The sequence below is a fragment of the Microtus ochrogaster genome, chromosome 16 (assembly GCF_000317375.1).
Source record: "Microtus ochrogaster isolate Prairie Vole_2 chromosome 16, MicOch1.0, whole genome shotgun sequence".
Classification (NCBI taxonomy): domain Eukaryota; kingdom Metazoa; phylum Chordata; class Mammalia; order Rodentia; family Cricetidae; genus Microtus; species Microtus ochrogaster.
The window spans coordinates 52,428,867-52,453,107 of NC_022018.1; the positions used below are offsets into that span (position 1 = coordinate 52,428,867).

Sequence of the window (24,241 nt, forward strand, 5' to 3'; positions counted from 1 at the left end):
TCATTTCACACTTGAAACAAAGACTATACGCTGACTGTACTTGACACAAACCTAGACATACCTTGGAGAGAGAATCTCAACTGAGGAACAGTACCCATCAGACTGGCCTGTGAAGATGTGTGTGTGTTGGGGGTGAGGGGGTTGACTGCTAATTAATTTAAGTCCTAGGACACTATGGGTTGCACCATTTCTGAAGAAGTGAGCATAGGCTGTTTAAGAAATGTAGCTGAGCAAGCCAGTAAGCCGAGCCCCTCCAATAATCTCTGCTTTAGTTCCTGCCTCAAGTTCTTGCTGTAGTTGCCTTTGATGGACTATAATCTACAAACCAGAAAACCTTCCTACCCCAAATTGCTGCTCTAAGTATTGGTGTTTATCATAGCAACAAAGAAATTACCAAAACAATAGCCAAATTTACTTTTGCTCATGATCACCAAGTGCACAGATTTTACTTCCTGTGTATGTGTACGCAACAGAGAGGTTGTGTATGTACACACACATTCACACAAACACATATTTACAAGCTATGTGGTTTTTTTTCAAATATATCTATTCTATTAGATGCACTCTGTAGTATAATTAGTTGCCGCATTTATGTGACCTACATCCCTATATTATACATACACAGATCTAAGACAAATCACAACAGAATGCACAATTCCTACACAGTCAGCTTGTTATTCTAGAAGACTCTGAACATGGTGACTGCCCTGCCCTCCATCACTCCTAATCCCATGAGTGGTCACGCACCGTAAGACGCAGCAGAGCACCATGAGGTGAGTGGGCACATCTGCGCGGTTGTGTATGGCTGCAGTATCAGACCTCATGCAGGCCAGGAAGGCCCTCATCCGGCGGTTCTTGTCTTCCACCGCCTTGCCCAGCCAAAGCCTCTTCAGGTTGGGGCAGGTCCACTCCCGGAAGGCCAGAGCTTCCACTAGTTCCGGGGTCTGAGGAGACTTCCCCTTGTAAGCTGCCCATTCCTTAATGATCACTGGTGAGACTGTAGAGGAAAAACACAAAGAGGCTCATTGCAGCTTGCTCACTGGCCCTCCAGCCTGCACAAAAACAACCTGCTCTAGCACCGGGCCTCCCTCACAGAAAATGAGGCATTCTTTCCTTAGCAAGCTTCTAAGCATAGGGCCTGTATCTGTCTGACCCTCTATTATGTGATTAACAGCTCACTTAAGATCTTCAGTCAGGCCACACATAAACTTCCCAGACAGATCAAGACTTGATTTCTCCACTTGCTGAATGTATACATCAAAGATGTTAGACTTGTTGCTACTTTAAATCTATTAAGAATTTTAATGCTATCAATGGGTATAATATACAGAAATATGGGATTCTCTGTTATGTCAACATTTTAACCCAAATTATACACTCTCTTTTTCGCTAGAAATACTTCCACAAGTCAGACTAGAGAAGCCATTTACATTTTGTAACAGCTTTACTTAAGGATTTCCTATTTGAACAGGTAGTAAGCACTACAAGGTAGCCAGTATGACCATGTAGAAGTAACATTCCAACTTCCAAATCCCAGACGGTAGCAGAACATAGCAATTATCTTCAGCAGGGCTTAGGACTGTACAAAATTCTCCAAACTTTCATTTTGAAAGAGGCAAATTGTTCTACATACACGTAACAGATTATGACCTCACATCCAGGGTTTCATCCCTGCTGGAGTCCATTCTTACACACACAGAAACATGGCATGGTCCCACAGTCTTCAAAGACATCAAGGGAAAGCTACAAGAGTGGCAAAGCAAAGACAATCCAACCTGCAGTCGGAAGCTGTAAATCCTCAGCTCCACTGAGATAACAATCTGATGATGAGATATGGGTGTGTGTTTCACAAGCAATAAGCAGCGAAAAACAGAAGCAGAGCAGGCCTGTACGCAAGGCTCCATCTGGCATGAAAACCAGGATGGGGCTAAGAATAGCCTATCCAAATGACCTTTACCAAGATTCATTTTCCCTAATGAAATACCTAAGCTGTGGAGATTCACAAAACTCCAAATTGGTGGTAGAATCACTCCAGTAACTGGCTGAACTCCAGTTCCACTCTAAATATAGTTGGGTGATATAATAATCTCTTCAAATATAATGAAAACTGCCAAGGATTAGGTACTGGGAGACACAATATATCAGTAACAGAAAAAAAATATGCTTGAACACATTTCAATGACAACACATAACAGTGTCACATACAGGGAATGTCAGAGGCACACTTTTAGTGAGAGTTCCAGGCATCCCCACCCCCCCACCCCGCGGTATGCAGGCCAGCGGGTCAAGCAGGAATACAAGTGCAGACAGTCATTGAAAATTTCCCTTTTACAACAAGTACTGCTGTCATGAGGCAAATTCCTTCATTCACATTTCTTGGATTCTTAGATGGAAATATGAGTATTAACACATTTAAGAATATCTAATATTGAATAGTGTGAGGACAGCTGAGACAACTTAAAATGACAGTTTAACAACTCAGAACGGACACTCGTGTATATATCAACATATACTTTTTGTTTTTATTGAGTATTTTAGGAGTCAAGAGAACCAGTAAAACTGCCATCAGCAAGTAGGACCTGTCCGTGGACGCACAATCTAAGGCAGCACCACATCCCACCTGGTTCCCACTGAGCTCAGCACAGCTTGGCTTCCAGAAGCTTCCCCAGCTGTGCCAGCACCAGAACATGTACCTCCACCCCCACAAACAGCCATCCTGGAAGCCTACTCCTCTCCCTGTCTCCTCCCCCCTGTGTCCACCACAAAGGATACCCAGTACTGAGAGGAAAAGACAGGCAAAGGCCTTTCAAACTGAGCTTCTGGCCAAATTCCTGTGACCATGTTCATTTGTTCATTCGTGTGCACTCTCTCCCCCCATCCATACACACACCACACAAAATCCACAAACACACCCTGCTCACAGTATGCACTCCAGTGCATCATAAAAGACAGATCTCCTGTGTTTAGTCTTTCGGGGTTTTCACAAGAGAGGCATTCTAATTCACCTACCTTTGCCATATTCTCTCCCTTTCCCTCAGCTGTTTTTAGACCATCTTTAATCGTTTTTTAGCACAGGCTGTGTTTTACTTGTTTTGGGGACCAGATCTCAGCAGGTACATGTCTTAGTAACAAGCAAGTTATTCGACGGGGTTGTCTGTGCATCCTAGGCACTGCCTGCTTGGTGCCCAAAGAAACAGTTCCTCTAACCTTTGAACCAACGGCTTTCTGCCCTAGTGCTTGGAGGGCAAGGAGTGTCCTGAATTTGCCTCATCTAATGCTTTATTATGGACCCTATACTTTGGGGATCCCAGGGGTACAGCTGCAGAAGGGATGGGTGAGGCTTATGCACCCCCATAGCACTAAGTATTTGGTCGTCCACCTGTAATGCTCATGATAAGCAGAGTTCAAATTTAACAGGTGAAATAAACATAAAAAAGGCCACAGTGCTCAGCATTTCTTTTATTTTCCCCAGATGCTCAGCTGTTTTTAAACGATCTAGTATTTGAGACCTTTTGAGTACATCACAACTCAATAGCTGTGCAATTGCTGGCCAATCACTAAACACATCTAGTAGGTACTTAATATGGGAGGCAGAGGTGGGACAAAAGACAGTTGTGGCAACAAGTGCAGCTGCGTATGCCTTTGCTTTTCAGTCCTGGCCTGGTTCCAGGGCTAAGAAAAAGGGCTGAAACCCTGCTATGCAACAATTTTTAACATAAAATACACCTAGGATTCTCATCATGAAGGGAAAACTGTATATCATAGCTTATAATATTTGTTCAATTTATGATTATACTTACATTAATTGATTAGAATTAAATTTGTAAATTTTAACATAACCTTTTATTATTCTTTTGAGAATTACATACAACGTATTTTTAGGAAATTTACCCACTACTACTTCTATATCTACCTCTCTTCATAAATTCATTTAAAATAACAGATTAAAGAGAGTGACAGGAGCAGGGTTGCCAGGGTGGCACTGTCTGGCCTGGAGTGTGGATCAGAGGTAGGACCACTGCAGGAAGTCATGCTCATGCTGTTCTTTCATGACAGAGGAACAGTACCGAAGAGACCACGCAGCTGAAGAACCATCATCTGTCATCTCAACAAACATTAACGTCATCTTTCCTACTCTAAACCCATGCTTTACCTTAGCACAAACCAGTTCTAGGACACCAAGTGTTTATGGGATTAGAAGCTCAATTATAATACACTTACCTTACATAAAGCATACCCTCAAATACAATTTGGGGCCATAAAACACTGCCCTACTCAAGCTCTCAATAAAAATCTAGTGTTTGCCATCAGACATTAATCATGTCCTTATATCATGCCTACTATGTAACACCTAAAGACTTTGGGCATCTACCTCCAAGCCAAGAACAGTAAGCACGGTTCATTTCATACAGGAGTTTCTACTGGCTGGTAATGTCACAGAAGTACCATTTCAGGGGGAGGGGCAGCATGCCACACCACCTTTACAAAGGAGAGAAAGAAGCAACAAAAGGAGCAGTTTCCTAAACTTGCGACCTGTGCATATGCGCATGTGCGCTGGGGAGAAGCTGCCCAGGGGACTTGATGTAAACAACTTCAGCTCAGGACAGAAAGAAAAACTGGACACTATGACATCTGTTCTTTCCTCCTCATGGATGCTGCCCACTCCCAGGACCAGTGAGTGGAAGGCAGAGAGGAGCAGGGCACTCTAGCTCCTTCCTCTGAGCACCGCCACAATCCTCACGGGGGTAGAAACTAAGAGACTTTTCTTCAAACTGATTTCTGGAGCTGGCACTGCCCACAGAGAGAAGATGCTCAGTGGGCTACAGCACACCGGCAGGCACACTAGCAAAGACAAGTAAACGAGTGCTGCCCATTTCTTCTCCTTGGGTATGCAGCACCTGGCATTTTAGAAACTCAAAGTCAAGGACTAGGAAATAAGAATCAATTCAAAAGAGTCATACCACAGACTGGTGGTGGTGCTGGTCATGTGCTGGTTAATCTAAATCTGTGGGAAAATGTCTGGGCTAGCACTAGAAAGCAGTGCGGAATAAAGAGACTCAGAGGTATCTGTAAACAGCCTTCACAGAAGCCAAGGGAATGTCTGGGTGATGGGGCACGCAGTCCTATAATCTCATACTTGGGGCTGAGGCAGGAAAATGATTAAGTTCAAGGCCAGCTTGGGCTACACAGCAGGATTCTTTCTCAGTAAAAACAAAACAAATAAAACTAGATGGACACAAAAACTATCTCTAATTCTGAAATGTATCAAAATATTCTCATGTTTTCCGGCCCCAGCATTTAACCTCCTGGATACTAGGATTACAGGTATGCACTTAATGTCCCCACATCCTCCTCCAGAAGCTTTCTTTTTTTTCCTTTCTGCTTGGTAGTTCTGGGGCTGAAACCTGGGTTTGGGCACATTGGGCAAGTGTTCTATCACTACTGCTAAGCTACACTGTCCCTGCCTCCACATTTATCCTTTAATAAGCCTAGTTCCTTTATGTCATTTGGAAATATTAGGGAAGATTTCATATTTCAGGAAACATGAAGAAGAAATCAATGGTCAACTGTATAAAATGGAATGTGGTTTCTGCTCTGTCTTATTTGAGTCAAGGTCTCATTATATAGCCCAGGCTGGCCAGGAATTTATTAAGGAAGCCCCACTTTATGACTCAGTTCCTGCTACTACTTAGGCAACAGAAACAGGCTCCAGCCTCCATCACAGCAGGGGCACTGTGTCTATCCTCAGTGCGGGGGGGATACACACACACATACATACATACATACATACACACACCCGGGTTACTGTCTACATAAAGGAACACTTTCTTTAACTTCTTCCACCAACAGGGAACAGAAGCTCATTGAAAAACTTGCAATCAGCAAAGGTTCTTAAGTTTGTTAAAGAATGAACTAAGTCACCCCACACTCGATGAATGCACCACTTCTGGGTTACAACCCCAGACCTCCCTGGAGAATTTCTCTTTTTGTTTTTAAATTTTAAAAAGTGTGTTGTGTGTGTCCCCATCCAAACAAGTAATGGTCAGAGAGCAAACCTTCAAGAGACAATTGTGTGTGTGTGTCCCCGTCTGTCCCCATCTATCTGTCCATCCCATCCATCCAAACATGTAATGGTCAGAGAACAACTCTCAGGCATCAATTCTCTCCTTCCACTGTGTGGACTCCAGGAATCAGACTTCAAGCTTCCTTACCTGTGAACATCTCACTGGCTTGCTTTCTGGTTAATTTCTTTAAAGCTACATTACAGAGTTGAGGCATAAATGGAAACAAACAGGAAGAAACTAACAGGACAAAGCAATGACTTTTAAAAGGCTGGTGTGATTTTTTTCTTCTTTGATCTTCATTTTTTGTAGTGGTAGGATTAAACTCAGGGCCTCACACATGCTAGGCAAGTGTTCTTCCACTCAGTCACACTCAAGTCAAGGCTGAGATGTATAAAGTGACTGATTATCCCAGTTTAAGTTAATTTTAGGTAAGTGAACCTTAAGCAAAACACTCAAAGACTAAGAATAAATTATGAACATGTCTGCATGCCTTAATCACGGGACTATATTTACAAATAGGTATATGGGTATAGTTCTAAATCTAGTGAGAATGTTTTAAATAAGGCATAGGATTTATTTATATACTTTGGATAGTTCTCTCTGCTACTAAGGCCATTTGCAAATTTTTATTGCCATGGTGACCACTGACAGGAATTTATCCCTGTACATTCCTGAGGATATATTACACCAGCTGGAGTCCACCCACAAGGGTCATACCATGGAAAGAACCATGCTACAAGGACTTGCTCTTATGGGACACTTTCTGTGATATGGCTCTCCTTCCACTTATCAGTAATATCACGTACCCCACAGGTCACTCATGAGTGGCTACAAGCTAGAGTGGCACGCCAACAAGACTGAAATGTAGTCACGGTTTCACTACACAAGCAAATAAGCACTCCTGAGTAGCCTTGCTAGGTGCTTCCTGACAGCACAATGCCCTACTGTCCTGGCTCCTTCAGAGCCCTGGGAAGTGGCAGCAGTCACCAGACACTAAAATATACAGCCAGCAATTAGCTATTGCAGATAATGAAGTCCCAGCTGATGCTCAGGGCAGAGTCGGTACTCAGCTGAGTGAAACTTAATAGACAGGCTGTAAAACAGACACTTCCAAGCACAGTGGGAGACTGTGCCAACCAGGCACACACTAAGTTCTCATACAGTTTGAACAAGAAGATTCAGACTCAAAATGTTCAGGTGATAAGGACAAAAATGTCTCTGTTGAGGCCTGGGAATCCAATTAGACTACTCTTTGGTGGGAAGGAATTGCTGCCACAGACAGTGTTTTCTTTTACTTTGGGTTTTAGAGAAAGGGCTTCACTATATACTACTAGTTGGTCTGAAACTTAGATAGGCCAGGTTGGCTGCATACTTGAGGACTCTTCCTACTTCTGCCCAAGTGCTAGGATTATAGATAGGTGTCACCACACTGGGCCTATAAAAATATTTTTTTAAAGACTTGTTTAAAAAAAAATGCAATTAGAGCTTTTGGGGAGAGGCTGGAGAGATGGCTCAGCAGTTAGGAGCACTGGCTGCTCTTTCAGAGAGAACCCTGGTTCAATTCCCAGCAACCACATGGCAGCTTATGGCTGTCTATAACTCCAATTCCAGGAGAGCTGGCCTTCTCACACAGCCATATATCGTAGGCAAAGCACCAATGAACATAAAAATAAATAAATCTTTAAAAATAAGACTTGTCCACCTACCCTCTTCCCCTCTCTTCTCCTGTAAATTAACTGACAGATGAAAATATGAAATCTTTTCCATTTTATGAGTTCCAAATAGAAGTCTAGATTCCAAACTGGTGGCTCATAAAAATCTCACCTCATATTTATAATACTAAAAAAAAATCCTTCAATATTAAACCCTAAAGATCAAAGTAACTATCATTTCCACTCAGAAAGTCTATTTATGTTTGCACAGAAATAATACATTTCTCCAAACATCTGAAATTCTAGAGGTTTCATTAGCTAATTATCTGCAGAGACCCTTTCTTTACCATACACAGGCCTCATCTGACTTGTAGTATACACACAGCTATCCCACATCATAACTTTCTACACAGCAGCAGCACTGACCCCAAACCTTGAAGGACTGACCCTCTTACTCCTACACAAAGGTTAAAAACAAAGAGCACAAACATGAGGAGGGGGTGCCCCACTACTGAGCCTTCAAAGAACCTCAGTAATTACATGCTCTCTTACCCAGGGATTTTAATTTCCTAATAGACTAAAAGACTCGTATATTCACCTCAATAAATCTTAACCATGCATTGGTATCATTCATTCATTCATTTTCTTTCTTTCTTTCTTTTCTTTTTTTTTTTTTTTTTAAGACGAGGTTTCTCTGTGTAGCCCTGTGTACCTCTGCCTTTCCTGGAATTAAAGACACACGCACCACTACCACACTGCAATCATTCACCTGTCAGACACTCCTGCAGAAGTCACACACTCAGCAGCAATGAAACATGCTGATGGAACTGATCTCAAACACCTGCCACCTAAGGGCAGGGGCACAGCTGACAAGAGGCTGTCTCACTGCTGTATGAGAAAGGCCCTTCGCTCCAAGGCCTACCTGGCTGGGCCTACTCTTTGGCAAACTGGTTCTTGGTTCCTTTTCCCAAACCAAGCCCAGACACCTTGCCATTCCCACTTCTCCTATCCGTTCCAGGAACACTGGCTCCACATTTACGCTTTCGTCTCTACTCTCTAGAGATCCTTCCTAGTGGGGAAAAAAGTCAAAGTATTTAATTTTCCATCTTCGTAAAGGAAGAAGTAGGAAGAAGGGAAAAGGCAGCCTCAGTCATGTCCTAAGTCAGGGCCTTTCTGCCATCTTAGTTGTGTCTGAAGAGAAGATATTAGGAATAGTTTGCCACCTCCATCCGTGTACATTCTCCCATGTTCCTTTCTCTCTCAAATAGGCCAGCAGCCTGCACATCTGAGGTACCTGCATGAGTCACTTCAGATTTCCTTACCCAATCTTTTTTTCCTTGATGGCTCATTCCATGGGGTTTCCAAGACTGCTTGGAGCAAGGTTAGAGGCAGATAGATAGGCATCTCTAAGGAAAAGGCTTGTGTGGCACTAACACCCCCATTCCCATGTACTTTGCACATCAGCTCTGCAAAAACTTGTCCTTGCTGCCTGCAGACGTGCAGCAGGGCATAAGAGGTCAACATTTCTCTCTGAGCGCCTCTGGCATGGCAGCACACATGGGGAAGAAGTCAGTTACACCAGTTTTCTGGGATGGCATAATGATTACTGGAAACTCTTCAAAGAGTAGCCCTGTTTTTAAAAACATAAGCAAATAAACAAAAGAACATCTACTGAGAAAGCAATCCAGTCCTTTGGAGCTGATGACGAAGGGCTGCACACAGACCTTAGCCTTTTGGCACATAAGGGTAGAGAGTAGAAGGGCTGGCATCACATCCGCCAGCTACAAAAAAGGTTTAAGAAAGCACTTAAAAATATTACTGATCATAACTTTGGCACAAGAACAACAAAAGAAAAATTTAAGAATCTACTGAATTTAAATCAGGTGTTTTGGTGCATAACCTATCATCCCAGACCTCAGGAGGCTGAGGCAGGAGGGCAGCGTGTGAATTTAGACCAGATTCTGTAGATTGAGCTTAAAGTCCCCATGCTCAGAACTAGTTAGTCAGGAAGTGACAGCTATACGTCACCACCTAGTGAGGCCAACATTTGCTCACCAAAGTCAGAGTTACAACCAAAGATCCTTGCTTGAGAGAATAGTCCAGGAATTTATGAATTCACAACATTCTGATTTTAGACTCCATGTTTTAAAGATCATTCTGTACTTCCTAGCACATAGTGAATCTTGTTTTACTGTTTTTTGTTTTTGTTTTCCCGAAACAGGGTTTCTCTGTGTAGCCCTGGCTATCCTGGAACCCACTTTGTAGACCAGGATGTCCTTGAACTTAGAGATCCGCCTGTCTCTGTCCCCCAAGTGCTGGGATTAAAGGAGTACGCTACCTCTACCAGGCCCATACAGTGGGTTTTGCATTCTTAAATTAGCAGATAAAAATGTTGGAAAGAATTAAATTTATATCAATAAAAATGTTGGAAAGAAAAGGTGGCTTTCCCCAAAACATGAGCCAGGCCTCACAAAGGACAAAGCTTTGGACTTGGACTTTGACCAGCATTCCTAACAGTCCTTTCCAGTGCCCCTCTCCTCGTTTAAGTTGATGAGCTCAAGCAGTCGTACCCAGGTAAACCATGGTAGTCCTGAGAAGTCCACTACAGTGGTAGAGCCTTATGAGACCTGCTTTCCAGAATTCTGAGGGGCTGGAGAGCACGGATCTGTGCCTCAAGAGCATAGACCAGACACATATGCATCTTGGGTATAAAACATGCTAATTACAGAGATTGATGGCCATTCAAGATGTTTTCTGAGAAATTTCAAGTTTAACATGGAAACCTGCTGTTTTATTCTTTTACCAAATAAACATAATCACTAAAACAGTAGCAAGTATGGCTTCTCCTACTGTTCTGAGGGTTCTACCCTGGCCTACCGCCCCAAGAACAGCCCACCTCCTACACAAGGAGGGTCTCAGGCAACTCAGCCATGATTCTTCTAAGGCTTTAGAAAATGCACAAGAGATTACGAGGTACTGAGGGAAACAAACAATGGATTGTTACAGTACATACATTCTGGTGGAAGTCTGTTCTTTCTAAAAGCAAGTCTCTCAGTTTTCTTTCTGCTTTCTGCCAAACTAAACAGGACTCCGTAAACATACTGACGAACTGGCCTATAGAGCAGGGCGGCCGGAGGCAGGTCTTTGTTGGCTTCATCTTCAATAGAAACAGCAATTTTGATTTCACCCTTTGCATGGAAGAAAGCAGAATAATATTGCACATTTTTCATGTTGAATTTACAAGTAACTCACAGCAATATACTGCATCATCTCCATTAATGACATAGCTATTCTATTCCAAGTCAATGGCTTTACAACTTGCCTACAGTGAGATGTTTAGGAGAATTCACTGGCAGTCTGTGGTCCAAATGTATGTCCAGAGACTCTAAATTAATCCTATATTACTTTATCTTTAACCCAAAAACCAAGAACAAACCAAAACCACATAAATGAGCCAAAGTCTTTTAAACATTCTACACAGACAACGCCAGACAACAAATACAAAAGAAAGCATGAAGAATCTACAACTTTTATTCATGGATCAAGAAGGTCAGATGTAATAAAATTTGTAATTTTCAATGACCTGAACACAATCCAAGGAATGCAGTATTCTGAAATGAAAGTCATATTTTACCAAGCTTTTCCATAAAATGCTACCACATGTTAAAAATGATCTCCCTAAGAGAACTCTTTTTTAAACAAGTCCTCGGCTCCTTCCCAGTGCAGTAGTGCTTACCAATTGCTTCACCATGGTCGAGGCCACAGACAGCTGATAGAACAGAAAATGAAAGCATTCCATCCCCAGCTCAGGTCCCAACATGGCAAGACCTGCATCTGACTCAAGAACATGCCACCAAGAGACAAACAACTGTCGTGTGCAGCAGCTAAGGCTGTTACCAAACTTCTATTGCATGGCATCCCAATACATCAAAATATTCAAGGGATTTTATTTATGTTTATTTGTAACAAAACACACACATGACCTTCAATGCCTATTAAACATGACTTGTAAGTTCTCTTAATAACGATCTTGTATATCTGCTCTTTTACACAAATTTAATTTCAAAATCGCTTTTGCCCTTATCCTCAGCACTTCCTCTTTGCTACCCAGGGGTTAAATGTACTCTACTATATTCATTTAAGGAAGGTTCCTCTTGTAGCGATTATCAACATTACTACAAAGCATCACATGACTGCAAATGTCTCAGCCTTGACAATTGCATACCATGGCTATTCAGCTCACAAGAAATAGTATGCATTGTAGTCTAAACTGTCCCCTATACTGAAATATCCAAAGTAGCATTTTTAAATTAAGAAAAGACAGTTGAGTTTACTGTTCCCAACCCTGAACACTCTGTCAATCTTCCCCAGAAGTTTGTAAGAACAGAAAAAAGCTATAAGTACCATCTGCACTCTTCCATGGACCTACCCAACTGTCCAAGCATCAAGGCTGGCAGCACAGATGCAGACGGTGGCCCGGTGCCTCTTACATCTCAAACAGTCTCACAAGGAAAGAGCGTCATCTCTATACATGTTCCTTTGAAAGACGTCTTTTAAAATTTTGGACACTTAACTATACCATAACAAAACTTGCATTTTCATAATTTTGGGTGGTTCTCTAAAATGTTTGTCTTACGAGCACAATCTGACCACTGCTATTCATGCATGCATATTAAACAGTAAGACGAGACTTGGAGGCAGTGACAACTAAAAAGTAAATGAATTAAGAGTTAATAGCATTAGCTAAATGTTCTCTGTGTTTGGATGAGTTAGGTGGTCAACAGTCCACCTCATGCGAACTGTGAAATAAGAAGGAGTCTTTTGCATTTACGGACTCCATTTTAAAACAAGCCACAAACGGACTGCAGAAAATAGAGGTGGGGGGTGGGGGTGAGGGGGCAGGGCCCATGTAATGAAGAAAACATGTTGATAATGTGATAGTAATAAACCAATTCTTTATGACAAATTTGTCACTGGTGACTTTTGCCAACACGAAGACCATAAATCACTGAGAAAATTTAGTTACACAGAGATACACTGAGACATAAGATTAAAAAACAATGCAAACTATATGCATATATTTTGCTACACATTTGGTAAGGCACTAATAAGGTAAATTATGACACTCTATAAAAATGATTTCTAAATATGTACATTTTAACAAAATCTTGTATTGCATTTGGGTGCTATCATTAAAACTGCAGTCAGTGAAGGAGAAAAACAAAATCAAATGCATTAATTACAATAAGCCATTCAAAAGGAGAGCTGTTATTGCCTAAGGACAAATAATAAAGAAGTCAGATATCACTTATGACATTATGATTAACATGATATTACAACATAAATATGGTGTAAAAAATTCTTTACTTTTACTAAGAAAAAAATTATGAGCCACAAAACAACATAATGTTTCACTATTTCACTAGTTTCAAAAAAAAACTTATATTAAATTGAAGAGGAAAGTAACTTGCTTTTAAATTGCATTTAGAGGTACAAATTTTCATCTTTTAGAAAATTTAGAAACAGAAACTACTTTAGAACAACAATAAAAAGGTTTACAAAAGTTGAAGCTACTCCAAGGCCCCTGGATAATACCTTCGTCAGGACGTGGAAGATGTAAGGGTACATCAGTCACTTCTTGTGCCTGTGCTCAGCCACTCTTAGCACCTCAGGTGCGACAGGGGGCAAAGGAGGTGTGGTAATGTCCATGTGGTTCCGGGTGGGCATCGACAGGAGGCACGGGATTGGCTGGACTGTGCCCATATGGCTCCCTCTGACTTCAGCTAGCTAGCTTCCCGAAGAGGCAGTGGATGAACCTTCTGCCTACAGAGCAAAGGGCAGAAGTAGAGGAAAGAGTTCATGTCCCGTTCTCATTACCTCAAATATACAAGGCCCTTGTCCACCTAAAATCCACAGAGAGCACAAAGATGACCCCTGCCTGGAGTGGTCAGATCCAGTGGCAACTGAAAGGCAGGTTGGCCAGGAAACACACTCATCTTTCTCTCTTCAGACTGCCTTATGCAGAAAAATGCCACCAACACACACTGTGCCAAGGAGGCCAGCACACATTGCCTCCTGTAGTGTGGGGACTGGAATACTCATCTCAGCAAGCAGCCACAGCTCTCCCGACCCTGGGCTCCCTGCACGGAGTTTCCAGCTCTCTGATCATCACTATGTGTTTCTGGCTCTTTGTGCTTCTGTTGTCCTTAAGATCTTACTAATATTTTACTCACTAGGCAACCAGCACTCAGAGAGACTATGCATTTGACCACTGTTCTATAATCAGTAACTCAAAAAACTGAATTCATACCAGGTCTGACAAGGCAAAATTTCCATCTAAAATTTTCTCTAGTCATGAAAAAAGCCCCTATGTAATTATATGGAGGCAAAAGTAAAATAAAATATTAACAGCAACAATATTAACAGCAACAATGCAGGACACCACAAACCCTCTCTCTAAACCAATGTAATCCCATAAAAAAAACAAAAACCAATGACTCAGACCTATAAAGGTCACAAATGATAATGTAGTCCTAGGTGGAAAGTGCTCATTCTGTTAACAATGCTTACACACTGCGGGCATGGGCCGTAAAGCCGAACCCACGATGGGTTAACTTAGGATGGTACCAATGCCAGGCAGGGTACCAGGGAGAAGAGAGACAGAGGCAGGTACCCTGGCATACTCTGAATTGTCTGAAAAACTGTAATTACTATTTGTACAATAAACTTTTTTTTCCTTGAACAGAATGCTGGAAATAAGGACTACTTATTGCTTGATTTGGTGTCACCTTAAAACATGTATGTTTTTCTGTTTTGTAATAAATGTCTTAATTACAAGGATATGTAATTGAGTGCTAATTTTACCCTTTAATACATAAGTGCCAGATTTGGTCTCAGAAGAACCCATAAAAATCCATATGGGCTTTCTATGCTTTCCCTCTTCCGTAGGAATACATGATACAGAGTATTTTGCTAGACTCTTTCATGAACAATACCTCCTCATGAAGTATTTCTGCTCCTTATTTCTAACTAATTCACCATTATTAGTTGACTCAGAGTTTTAAAGGAATTTCTGGTACCCAAATAATCTTGCCTAACCCTTTTGAAGCAGGAGTTTTGCTCTTCCTCAGGAACCACAGGTGGCAGACATAATCTTGCAAATCAAAAAGTATTCCCAGAGGTCACTACTAGCAAACAAAAGTAGGTATGGGAAAAATAGAATTCAGTTTACTCCTACTTTTTTGAGACAATGTCTCACTGTCTAACCCTGGCTGGCCTGGAACTCACAGATCCACCTACCTCTGCCTCCCCAGGGCTGGGATTAAAGACAGCTCCACCACACCCAGCTACTTCTCTACTTTTAACAAACACACTCCAGGTGCTTCTCAGTCTTCACACAGTCCCTTAAAAGGAGACCAGGAAGGCTCAGGTAGCATGTCCTGGAGAGGAAGGGGTGTCTAGGTGCCATGCTTCCCAAGCAAGCAGACTGGGGCAGTTTAAACAATTACTTCCCTTCCTGAGCCCTCTGAAAAACATGTGGCTCACCACACATTTCAGAAAGGATTTTCCTTTAACTTGGACACCAGTGTACATGCGCAATCAGAAACTAAGCAACAGAAGGTGTGGGCTCTATACCTTCACTTGGTCTCCTGGGTCTCCCCATGCCAGGGCTCTGCATAGCTTCCTGTCTTCTCCCAGGTAATCTTGTTCCCGCCGATGTGGCTAAACATAAAAGAACAGAATCAGTGAATACTATGGACTAAACCACCTCACAATGAAAAGAAGGGTCTGAACTAAGTCTGTTGACTCAATAGCGATAGCAATAACTTTTCAGGCCTTATATTTTCCTCATAGTTCCATTTCGAGATTATTTCCTCCTGCTTCAAGGGGAAAAGAGGATATCAGGCACTAAGCTATGAGCAATATCAGGCACTAAGCTATGAGCAAGAAGTTCAAAGGTGTGCTCACAAGAAGAGTGCTGAGACACAGGCAGGTTGTGGCCCCAAGGCACCTTGACAGTCATCAGGAGAGGAAATCAAGCATCCCACACTTCCAGCAACACCTCTTAGGCAGGACGAAGTTCAATGGTCTCTGAAATAATTTCTAAGTGTAAGGTAAGAACACTCTTATCCCACCTTTGTGAGGCAGGGAAGGAAAGCGGGGTGTAGGCAGAGGAGATAGTTGAACTCAAGTTCAGAGAACAAGGACAGATTCCCATTTGGAAAACAGCTTGGCAAAGCAGAAAAACAGGGTATGGAAAAGAGATGGGACACCAGGACATATTTCAAGCAGCACTTGATAAACTGCAGGTGACTCATGAGCTGTCTGCAGCCTCCAAAAACACTTTACTGAGTTTAGACAGTATCTTTAAAATCTGAAATGCAGCAGATGAGATGAGTGGTCTGGGTAAATAAGCATTACTTCATGAATCCTTTGTTCACTTGGGCTGCCCTGGATGCATGGTCCAACATCCATCCTTCATTGGCAGCCCTCTATGCCTGATTACCTCTTTAATGACTACAGAACATGCCACTTCATACTTGCTCGCCTTTCCAACTGATCCATATGGCAAATGGAGAGATTAAAATATTCATTAATTCTTCTACCCACTAATCAATATCATTTTAGTTTTTTCCAAAAGAGGCAAGGAAAGTGTTCTAAGGACTGTCCCATCCATCTTACATCAAGAGTGTTGTTCCACATGGTGACACCCCAGAGTTTCCTTGATCCCACTCACTACATGGCAGGTTCTTCTAGCCAGACTGTAGTCAACAAAAAAAAAAAATAAATAAAGGAAAGGACTTCCATTATATCTAGGTCCCCAGGGCCAGAAAAACCATTGTTTTGTACAATATCACCACTGTGTATAAAAACTCAGTCACAACTAAACACACAGTGATGACCAAAAGGCAAAATGAACACAACCACCTTTAGGAAGTGAAGAGCACATCACTGAAAACCATGGAGAAACAGAGAAAACCATGGAGAAACAGAGGAGGGTTCTGTCACAGGTCCTTGCCAGTTACTTGTTGAGTGCATATTGTTCAGCTAGGCATCAGTAAATGAGCCACTGAGAATGTGGAGATGTGACACAGGTGGCATAGGGAGGCAGAGGGAATGATAAATCAATCACTCAGTATACAGTCAATGAACAGACCTTATTTCTTATGTGACATAAAAACAGCAAGTTCTGAATCTGCTCTTAGGCAGAATTACCTGGAATGCTCAATGAACCCACAAGTATGTATGCAGTGTTCCTGGGGTGCCTGAGGTTACCCCAAAACTGAGTGGCAACAGTAGGAAGGAAAGCTGAAGGGGACTCACTTCTCTGACGGCTCTGCAGTTGAAGTAGAGCTCTATACTACCTAACATCCCAGAGAACCTACATGTACCTGTCTGGTCATACACATACCATCAAGTTAAAAATACAGTAACACCAAATCCACATCAAGAGGCTATCCATTACTTTACAATGTAAGAAAACAAGGTATATGGCCAGAATTAAGAATAACCACTTTGCTTTGAAGAACAGATGTAGTTCAGCATTCTGTAACTCATTTGACACACCTGGTAACACCTTAAACTTATTTTTAGAACCAGATGTCTCACCAACCAGTATTAGCTATCACTGAATCTCATCTATACTCCCATGGGATAAATCTTTGATGATCAAATTCAGGCTCAGAGAAGGAAATCTTCCCTCAGCCCCCAAGAAAAAGGCACTGGACTCAGACCCGGACCTATTATTCCAGACTGTGTCACACACTGTGACAGGACAGTCACCTGCAGATGCAGCACAATATACATGCAAACCACAGCAAGCAAGCAGTCACTTCCACCTGACTCTGTGGAGACAGTTGCAGAGGGAAAGGCCAGTAAGGCAGGGCAAGCTTTGTAGGCTAGCAGAGAGCTGGTAGGCAGCACAGTACTGGGATACTTAGATCACAAGCGCCTGGTGAAGGTAGCAGTGTATTCTAGACATACACAATCCTATTCCACACAAGGTCTTCCTTCAGAGAATAAGCAGTGTGGTGGTAGGACATGGCTCACGTTTTCAAGACACCAGTGTCTGTGAGCTCTCTATTGTAATAAGATTAATATGAAACAGTTAGCAGACAGCTAGAACATAGATTCTCTTGTTGTAGGAATAAAGATTAAAGTTATTTTCCCAACACATAAAATTCTGAATTGCTTCAATGGAAAGACCTCAGAAATGTGTTAAAAGAATCAAAATATAAATGCAAATTCTGGCACATTAGCCCAACCATTGGAAGAAAGCTTATCAGGTGCACACAGCAAGCCATTCTCTCAACCCTGTCCACAATGTCCTTGAACCCCAGAGTAGGGAAACATGAATTCTCTTTGTTAGCCACCAAAAGATGGATGGGTGGGTGGGTGGACGGACAGACAGACAGACGGATGGATGAATAATAAATTTAAGGAATCTACTTCCTCAAATACTATATCAAGAAGGTGAACAAAACCTTTTAGTAATTCATTAAAAACCAAATCATTGTTTTAGTTTTATATTACTCCAAAGGTTAATTTTTGAACAGTGTGACAGTTGCTATTTATTCCAGACATCTTAGTTTATCTAATTCATAAACAACTTAGCAACATACACCCCCATCCAAATTTGAGTGTGCTGGCGTTTGGCAAGAAGAAAACTACATAACCATAGCTAAAAATGCCAACCCAGATCCTGCAAGGGCAAAAAGCAGCCCTGCAGGCCTTTGGACATTGGCACTCATCTTCTTGAGCCCATTTTTCACAGGTTAGATGTGATCCTCTGGGAATTGGGTGCTATTAGAATGGGTAGAGGAGAGCTTATGCAAGAAATACTACCATATTAGTAGGATACTGTAACTCAAAATCCAATACATATTGCACATCCTATTACACTGGACTCTTCTCTCCATGGAAGACATACAACCATGTTCATGAAAACAAAACAAGTCTGTATGTATAAAGTCACAAAACTGAAATGTTCATCTTCTCTGAATAAGAAATTTCATATGCACACTTAAAAACATCAGTAAAAAGTTAGCAATACTTATCAAGTGCACATTATTTATTAAATATAAAGTATTCATACATTATACTTACATGCACAAATATGCTTAAATAATAGTATCAAGAAAAGGATAGGAAAAGTATAAAGAAAAGAAAAAAGACAAGCTGTCCCTCATTATTATAAAATACAGTATATGGTAAATGCAGAGAAATAAGGTGTTATGCATTCATAAGCTTTGGCTGGTTACTATCCAGATTGGGAATTGTGTAGGATTCTTTGAATTTTCTAAACTATTAACTCTACATAATTCTGTCTACTAAAGGTGATAATTAGAAAAATGCATAATGAATAATTTAAAACATCCAAGTTATTTGTCTCCTTTGATTTAAATCTTACAAGCCCAAATAAACCTTTCACAATAAAAAAAAAACACCTCCAATACAGACCCAACTGTAATTCTTAGTCCAAAACTAACTACAAAACTTCAACAGAGGCCAGGAAAGGAAGAAAAACAATATCAACCTAAAAAAATTGCAATTTAAACAAAAAAGAGAGCACGAAGTATGCTCTGTTGCTATTCTGATGGTGGGGGGAATAACTTAGTTAGAAAGTAGAACATTTCTTTTAGGTTTTTTTTTCAACTACCTGTCCTGGACCTAGGCAACTGGCTGGTTCAGTTGCTGCCCTAGGCATAGACAGGCCTGTTCTACTCCACAAACAATGCATGAGAAAAGAACAAGTCTGTGCAGAAATCACCAATTAAAACTTCTCATCAGCATGCCCATGCAGCCCACCTCTTCTGGTGGCTGAGCTGGGTGGGAAGCGGCCACACACATCACAGAAGACTCCAAGGGAAAGTGGGGCAGCGCCACCTTACCATTCAGTCAACTGGAGAAACCAAAACGCTAGGCAAGCCTTAAACAAATAAAGGCCAAGGAAGGAGTGAAGCATGGGGACTGCTCAGTTCATGCAGTCAACAAACCTGGCAGCACGGCCTGCCTATCTACCCAAGAGTCAGCTAGAATGATCTGCACCCCGTGGCCTCATGGGTAATGCAGTTCTTTAGGACATCTCTGCAGCACAGGCCCCGCTGACAGTAGTCCACACTTGGCTTCATGCACATAACCAAGCAGCTCTTGTCAGAGTATGGGCAAAAACAAGGGCGAAGATCTGCCAGGAGTGGTCCCAACTGTATTCTACTCTTTTGATTTATCTTTAAAAACAAATATTTGATAGTTTAAAGGTTTTAAGCTACATTTTCACCCCCTTTGGGAAAAGAACCTTCCTTTTACATATTTCCTGATATCAGTGTTACTGCCAATTCATAAGTGTCTTATCTTTTGCCATTTAAGACATTTTACTATTGTGTGTATGTGTGTTTACTGTGTGCACACCCCATGTGTGTGGATACCCATGGAGGCCAGAAGAAAGCGTCGGATCCCCTGGCTCTAGAGTTAGAGGTGGTTGTGAAACACCTGATATGAGTGCTGGGAACCCCAGTCCTCTAGAAGCTCACCTATAGAGCGGCACTTGATCTGTCCTCTGCTCTCCAGATTTCCTCACATGGTCATCCTGTGGGACCCTACTTGCCATTTGCAGACTGTCCTTCAGCACAGAATACCATCAGAGCATACTTCCTCAACCATTTCCAAGAAGTGCTCAAGCATTTCCTGGGCAAACGAACAGATAACTTCCTTTCCCTCAAGACTCTCCTAAAAGCATAGTGTTGGTCAAGCCCAAATGAAAGGTAAAATCCTGACTTATTTATTATTGCTACTAATAATTTTGTTTCTGTTTTGCTTGAGTTTTTGGAAATAGGATCTCCCTCTATATAGTCCAGATTGGCTTGAATCACTATGTAATCCAGGTTGGCCTCAAAGCCATAGCAATCTCCAGCCTCAGATTTCCAAGTGCTGGAATTATGGGTGTAAAATACTGCACCTGGTATTGCTTTTATGTTTGGGTACAAAGTCTCATTATGCTACACAGGCTGCCTGAGCACCTAGGCTCACAAAACCATATTGCTTCAGTCTCCTAAATAGTTGGGACAATGACATTACTGACCAGGGTGCCGAGCAACTAAGAGCGCAAGGCTCTGTTTTCATTTGCAGACTTGAGCTGCACATAGCACACTTTACATGCAACTTACTCAACAGTCTACAATGCTCCCTGAGGACTGTGACCCCCACCACCACATTCATAAACCTGCACTGTATCACAGTGTCTTCCACAAAGCAGAGCGTGGAGTCCAGGGCTTCAGGAACAGGCATCTTCCGTCCTCTGCCACTGTCCTCACATTTCTAACACAGTTTCATATTTAGTGTCTTCAATGAGGCAAACCAATTCAAGGAATTAAATTCCTGAGTCACACAACTCAGGTCCAACCTTGACATGAGTCTGTGTATGAACAAACTTCCTGAAGGACACCTTCTCTACAACAATGGCAGAACAAGAACTGCCGGAATGAGCAGTTCGCATCCCTCTGCAAGAACAAGATGCCCAGGAAATAGTAATTTCTGGGGAAAGATGATAGGAACTTCATGAGAGAGTTCTAAGAACCCGGGAGCAGCCAGCCAGAGTCTTCACAACAGCAAAGAGCTGAAAACAGTCTCCTCCCAACCGGACAGCAGCACTCTTCTCAGTGCCCGTCCTCCACATCCGGTAGTCATCATCTGCCCTGTCCAAGTGACTACCTGGACTTGGTTTCTGTAACTCTGCCATTGCGAGGCTCAGAGTCAAAAGCTTTCTTCTTTTGCCTTCTGTGTTTCGCAACCAACAACAAATGATGCCTGTACAGATGCCTTGCTCTTACTGACCCAGTGAAAAGTTCCAGAATTCTAGACAGAATTTCTAAGACCACCTGCCAGCTGCCTTCAGGTTTGATGAGAATTACAGCGTACTTGTTTGAAATGCAGATTTCTGGGGTGGCAACCCAAAAATTCTGGTTCAAAAGATCTTATGATCTATCATCCTGGTAAACAATTCAGTTAAAAGTACAAATACTTAAAAAATTCTTAACTTTATTTGGACTTGACACATCCTGTCAATAAATATCAATTTTATATTTCTCTGGTCCAAACAAAGTGTGTAAATTCAGTAAACACTGATCCAGGTCAGCAGACATCTGCTTCCATTTTGCAAGTAGACACACCCATGAAAACTTGCATTAATGCCGGAAACTGCACCTCTCAAATGTCTCGTGTCTGAGGGCAAAGGTAAATATAACAGGTACCAGCCTTGCTGGCATCCATGCAGTAGTAGCCTGCCCTGGTTGTTTACCTCATCAAGTGGTGCTCACAGTAAGGAGATGGCCTCGCAGGAAAGACACTTAGTCCTTTCCTCCCTTCCAACAAAGTACTTTAGGGGACAAGAGAGGATATAGCGATGACTTCTGCTATCCGACGTTAACCAACTATGCATTTGTGAATTGATTAGAACCAGGCAGCAGTCCACACTTTTGGCAAATGGCGCTATTTCAAGAATGGTGCCTTGAGCTGCATAGTTTAAAGGAGTAATTCAGGGCACCCTTCTCCAGGGAGCCCAGGGGAGTTGGTGCACATGATGGGCCCATGGTACCTTAGAGCAACCCCCCATATTTAAGAGGTGACATATATGACTTACTGTTAAACTCTCCCAGGTTCCTAGGGCTAAACAGCAAGATTTGGCACTAGGCAGACCTCCTCTAGGTACAAAAGCACCTACCTGTGGGAGACCACTTTTGGCAGAGACCCCAGGTAGCTACGGAGTTAAGGAAGCCCTCAGGTCACACACCAGAGCATCTGTGACTGTGCATACTCACTTGGCTGCCCCGCCACTGCCCTCATCATTGTCTGATGATGATGATGTAGAAGAGCCAGGAAAGTAGGCCGAATCCACGTGATTGGGGCTGCCACTCTGGGCTGGGTTGATGGGCGAGGAGCGCTCATATAGCGGTGTGTGCTTCCCCTCATGAGGAATGTTGGTGTAGCTGTTCTGCTCTGTCAGGTTCTTCCCGCTAGTATCCAGGGCAAGGGCAAGCTCAGGGAGGCTGTATGGGTATGGACCCTGGCCTGGGCCGCCCCCTGGGCTGGGCACCTGTGGGACCTGAGGTGCAGAACACAAGTCAGTGCAAAGGGCTAGAAGGACCTGAGGCAAGCCTGGATTGGTTGTGTCCTCTTCAGTCATTTTTTTAATTTGACAAATAGGCATCTATTTTATATATCAACCTAAGAATTTAAGGACGTTCGTATCCAAGGTCCATAGCTCTACTTGACTCAGGGGTACCTTACCGCGGGCTTTGCTTGCAGAGCAGTCTGTGGAATGTTGAGCATCTGAGGGGGAACATATGGTGGCACCATCCCAGGCATTCCAAATGGATTTGGTCTGGCTGTTTTGTCAAATGGGAAGAAAATAATAAGACAACTGAGAAGATAATGACATATCTCCAAGACATCCCTGGGGTCAGCCCAGAGCCCATGTGCCCTGCCCGCTTTAAATGCCCCGCTTCCTAGAAACTTGTAAAACTCAGATTTATCATGTGGCTTCACAGGCCATGACTTCCTCATCTTGCTTTAAAAGTGGAAACAAACCAAGCTCAGAGTTCCCAAAATCAGTTTTCTCTTAAGATCAGAGGGCTTCCTAGCCTCTGCTCTGAACAGCACTGGGCAGGGGGAGCACACGTGACCACCACCTCTTACCCAGTTTCCAAACAAGAAACCTACCCCACTCCCAGAGTTCCTCATTCTCCCTGTCTAAAAGCAAAGCTCCAATACCAAACTGTAGGGGTAATTCAGGGTCAGACTAGGACTACAAATGCAATACTAGCTTTACTGCTCCAATCTTGCAGGCACAGGGTCTCCTGAGAGTCATGGTGCAGCTCACAAACACTACAAGAAAAGCAGAGACCTCTGTACACTTTCTCCTGTTCCATGAGGATCCAGAACCCTCACAAGCTGCCATCTATCTCTCTAGCATTCTCTCTCCAAGAGCCTGCAGCTCTCAGCTCTGAATTGCCACAACAGGTCTTTGATCTTACTAACTAGAAATCCTGGCACAGCTTCCCGCTTTGTACTGAACAAAGAGAATGCACTACAAACAGCTAAGAAGAGTCAGTCGACATGTGTGCTTAAAGGGCACATTTACACATGCAGACACACCAAACATGCATGCACCTGCATATAAGCAACAAGTCTACCAGTTCTTCTCCAAGTGTCAGGTAAAAATCACCACACCTGTTAAAGATGTTCTATGGTAATTCAGAATCACAGCTAAAAGTAGGAACAATAAAATGCTACCAAGTCCAGCAATGCTGAAACACTGTCACTGGAATCACTGTAGAAAGCCTGTTTAATTTCTGGTAGCTGACCTTTTCTATTTAACTTTTCATTTTTATTGGGGGGGGGGGTTGGAGACAGGGATTCTCTGTGTAGCTTGGGTTGTCTTAGAATTAGCTCTGTAGACCAGGTTGGCCCCAAACTCACAGAGATCCACCTGCCTTTGCCTCCCAAGTGCTGGAATTAAAGGCATGCACC

The 24,241-nt window shown here is 42.5% G+C and overlaps 1 protein-coding gene across 1 annotated transcript in view; it reads right to left on the minus strand.

Moving 5' to 3' along the window:
* The window catches only part of LOC101983540 (constitutive coactivator of PPAR-gamma-like protein 1), a gene marked incomplete at its 5' end in the record, with an annotated part of 84,686 nt that overhangs the window by 20,722 nt on the left and 39,723 nt on the right, over positions 1-24,241 (minus strand). The window contains 7 exon segments of the mRNA XM_026783022.1: positions 748-997; positions 10,731-10,905; positions 13,313-13,540; positions 15,353-15,384; positions 15,387-15,439; positions 22,531-22,814; positions 23,000-23,097. Of these exon segments, the coding sequence (XP_026638823.1) occupies positions 748-997; positions 10,731-10,905; positions 13,313-13,540; positions 15,353-15,384; positions 15,387-15,439; positions 22,531-22,814; positions 23,000-23,097 (1,120 nt within the window).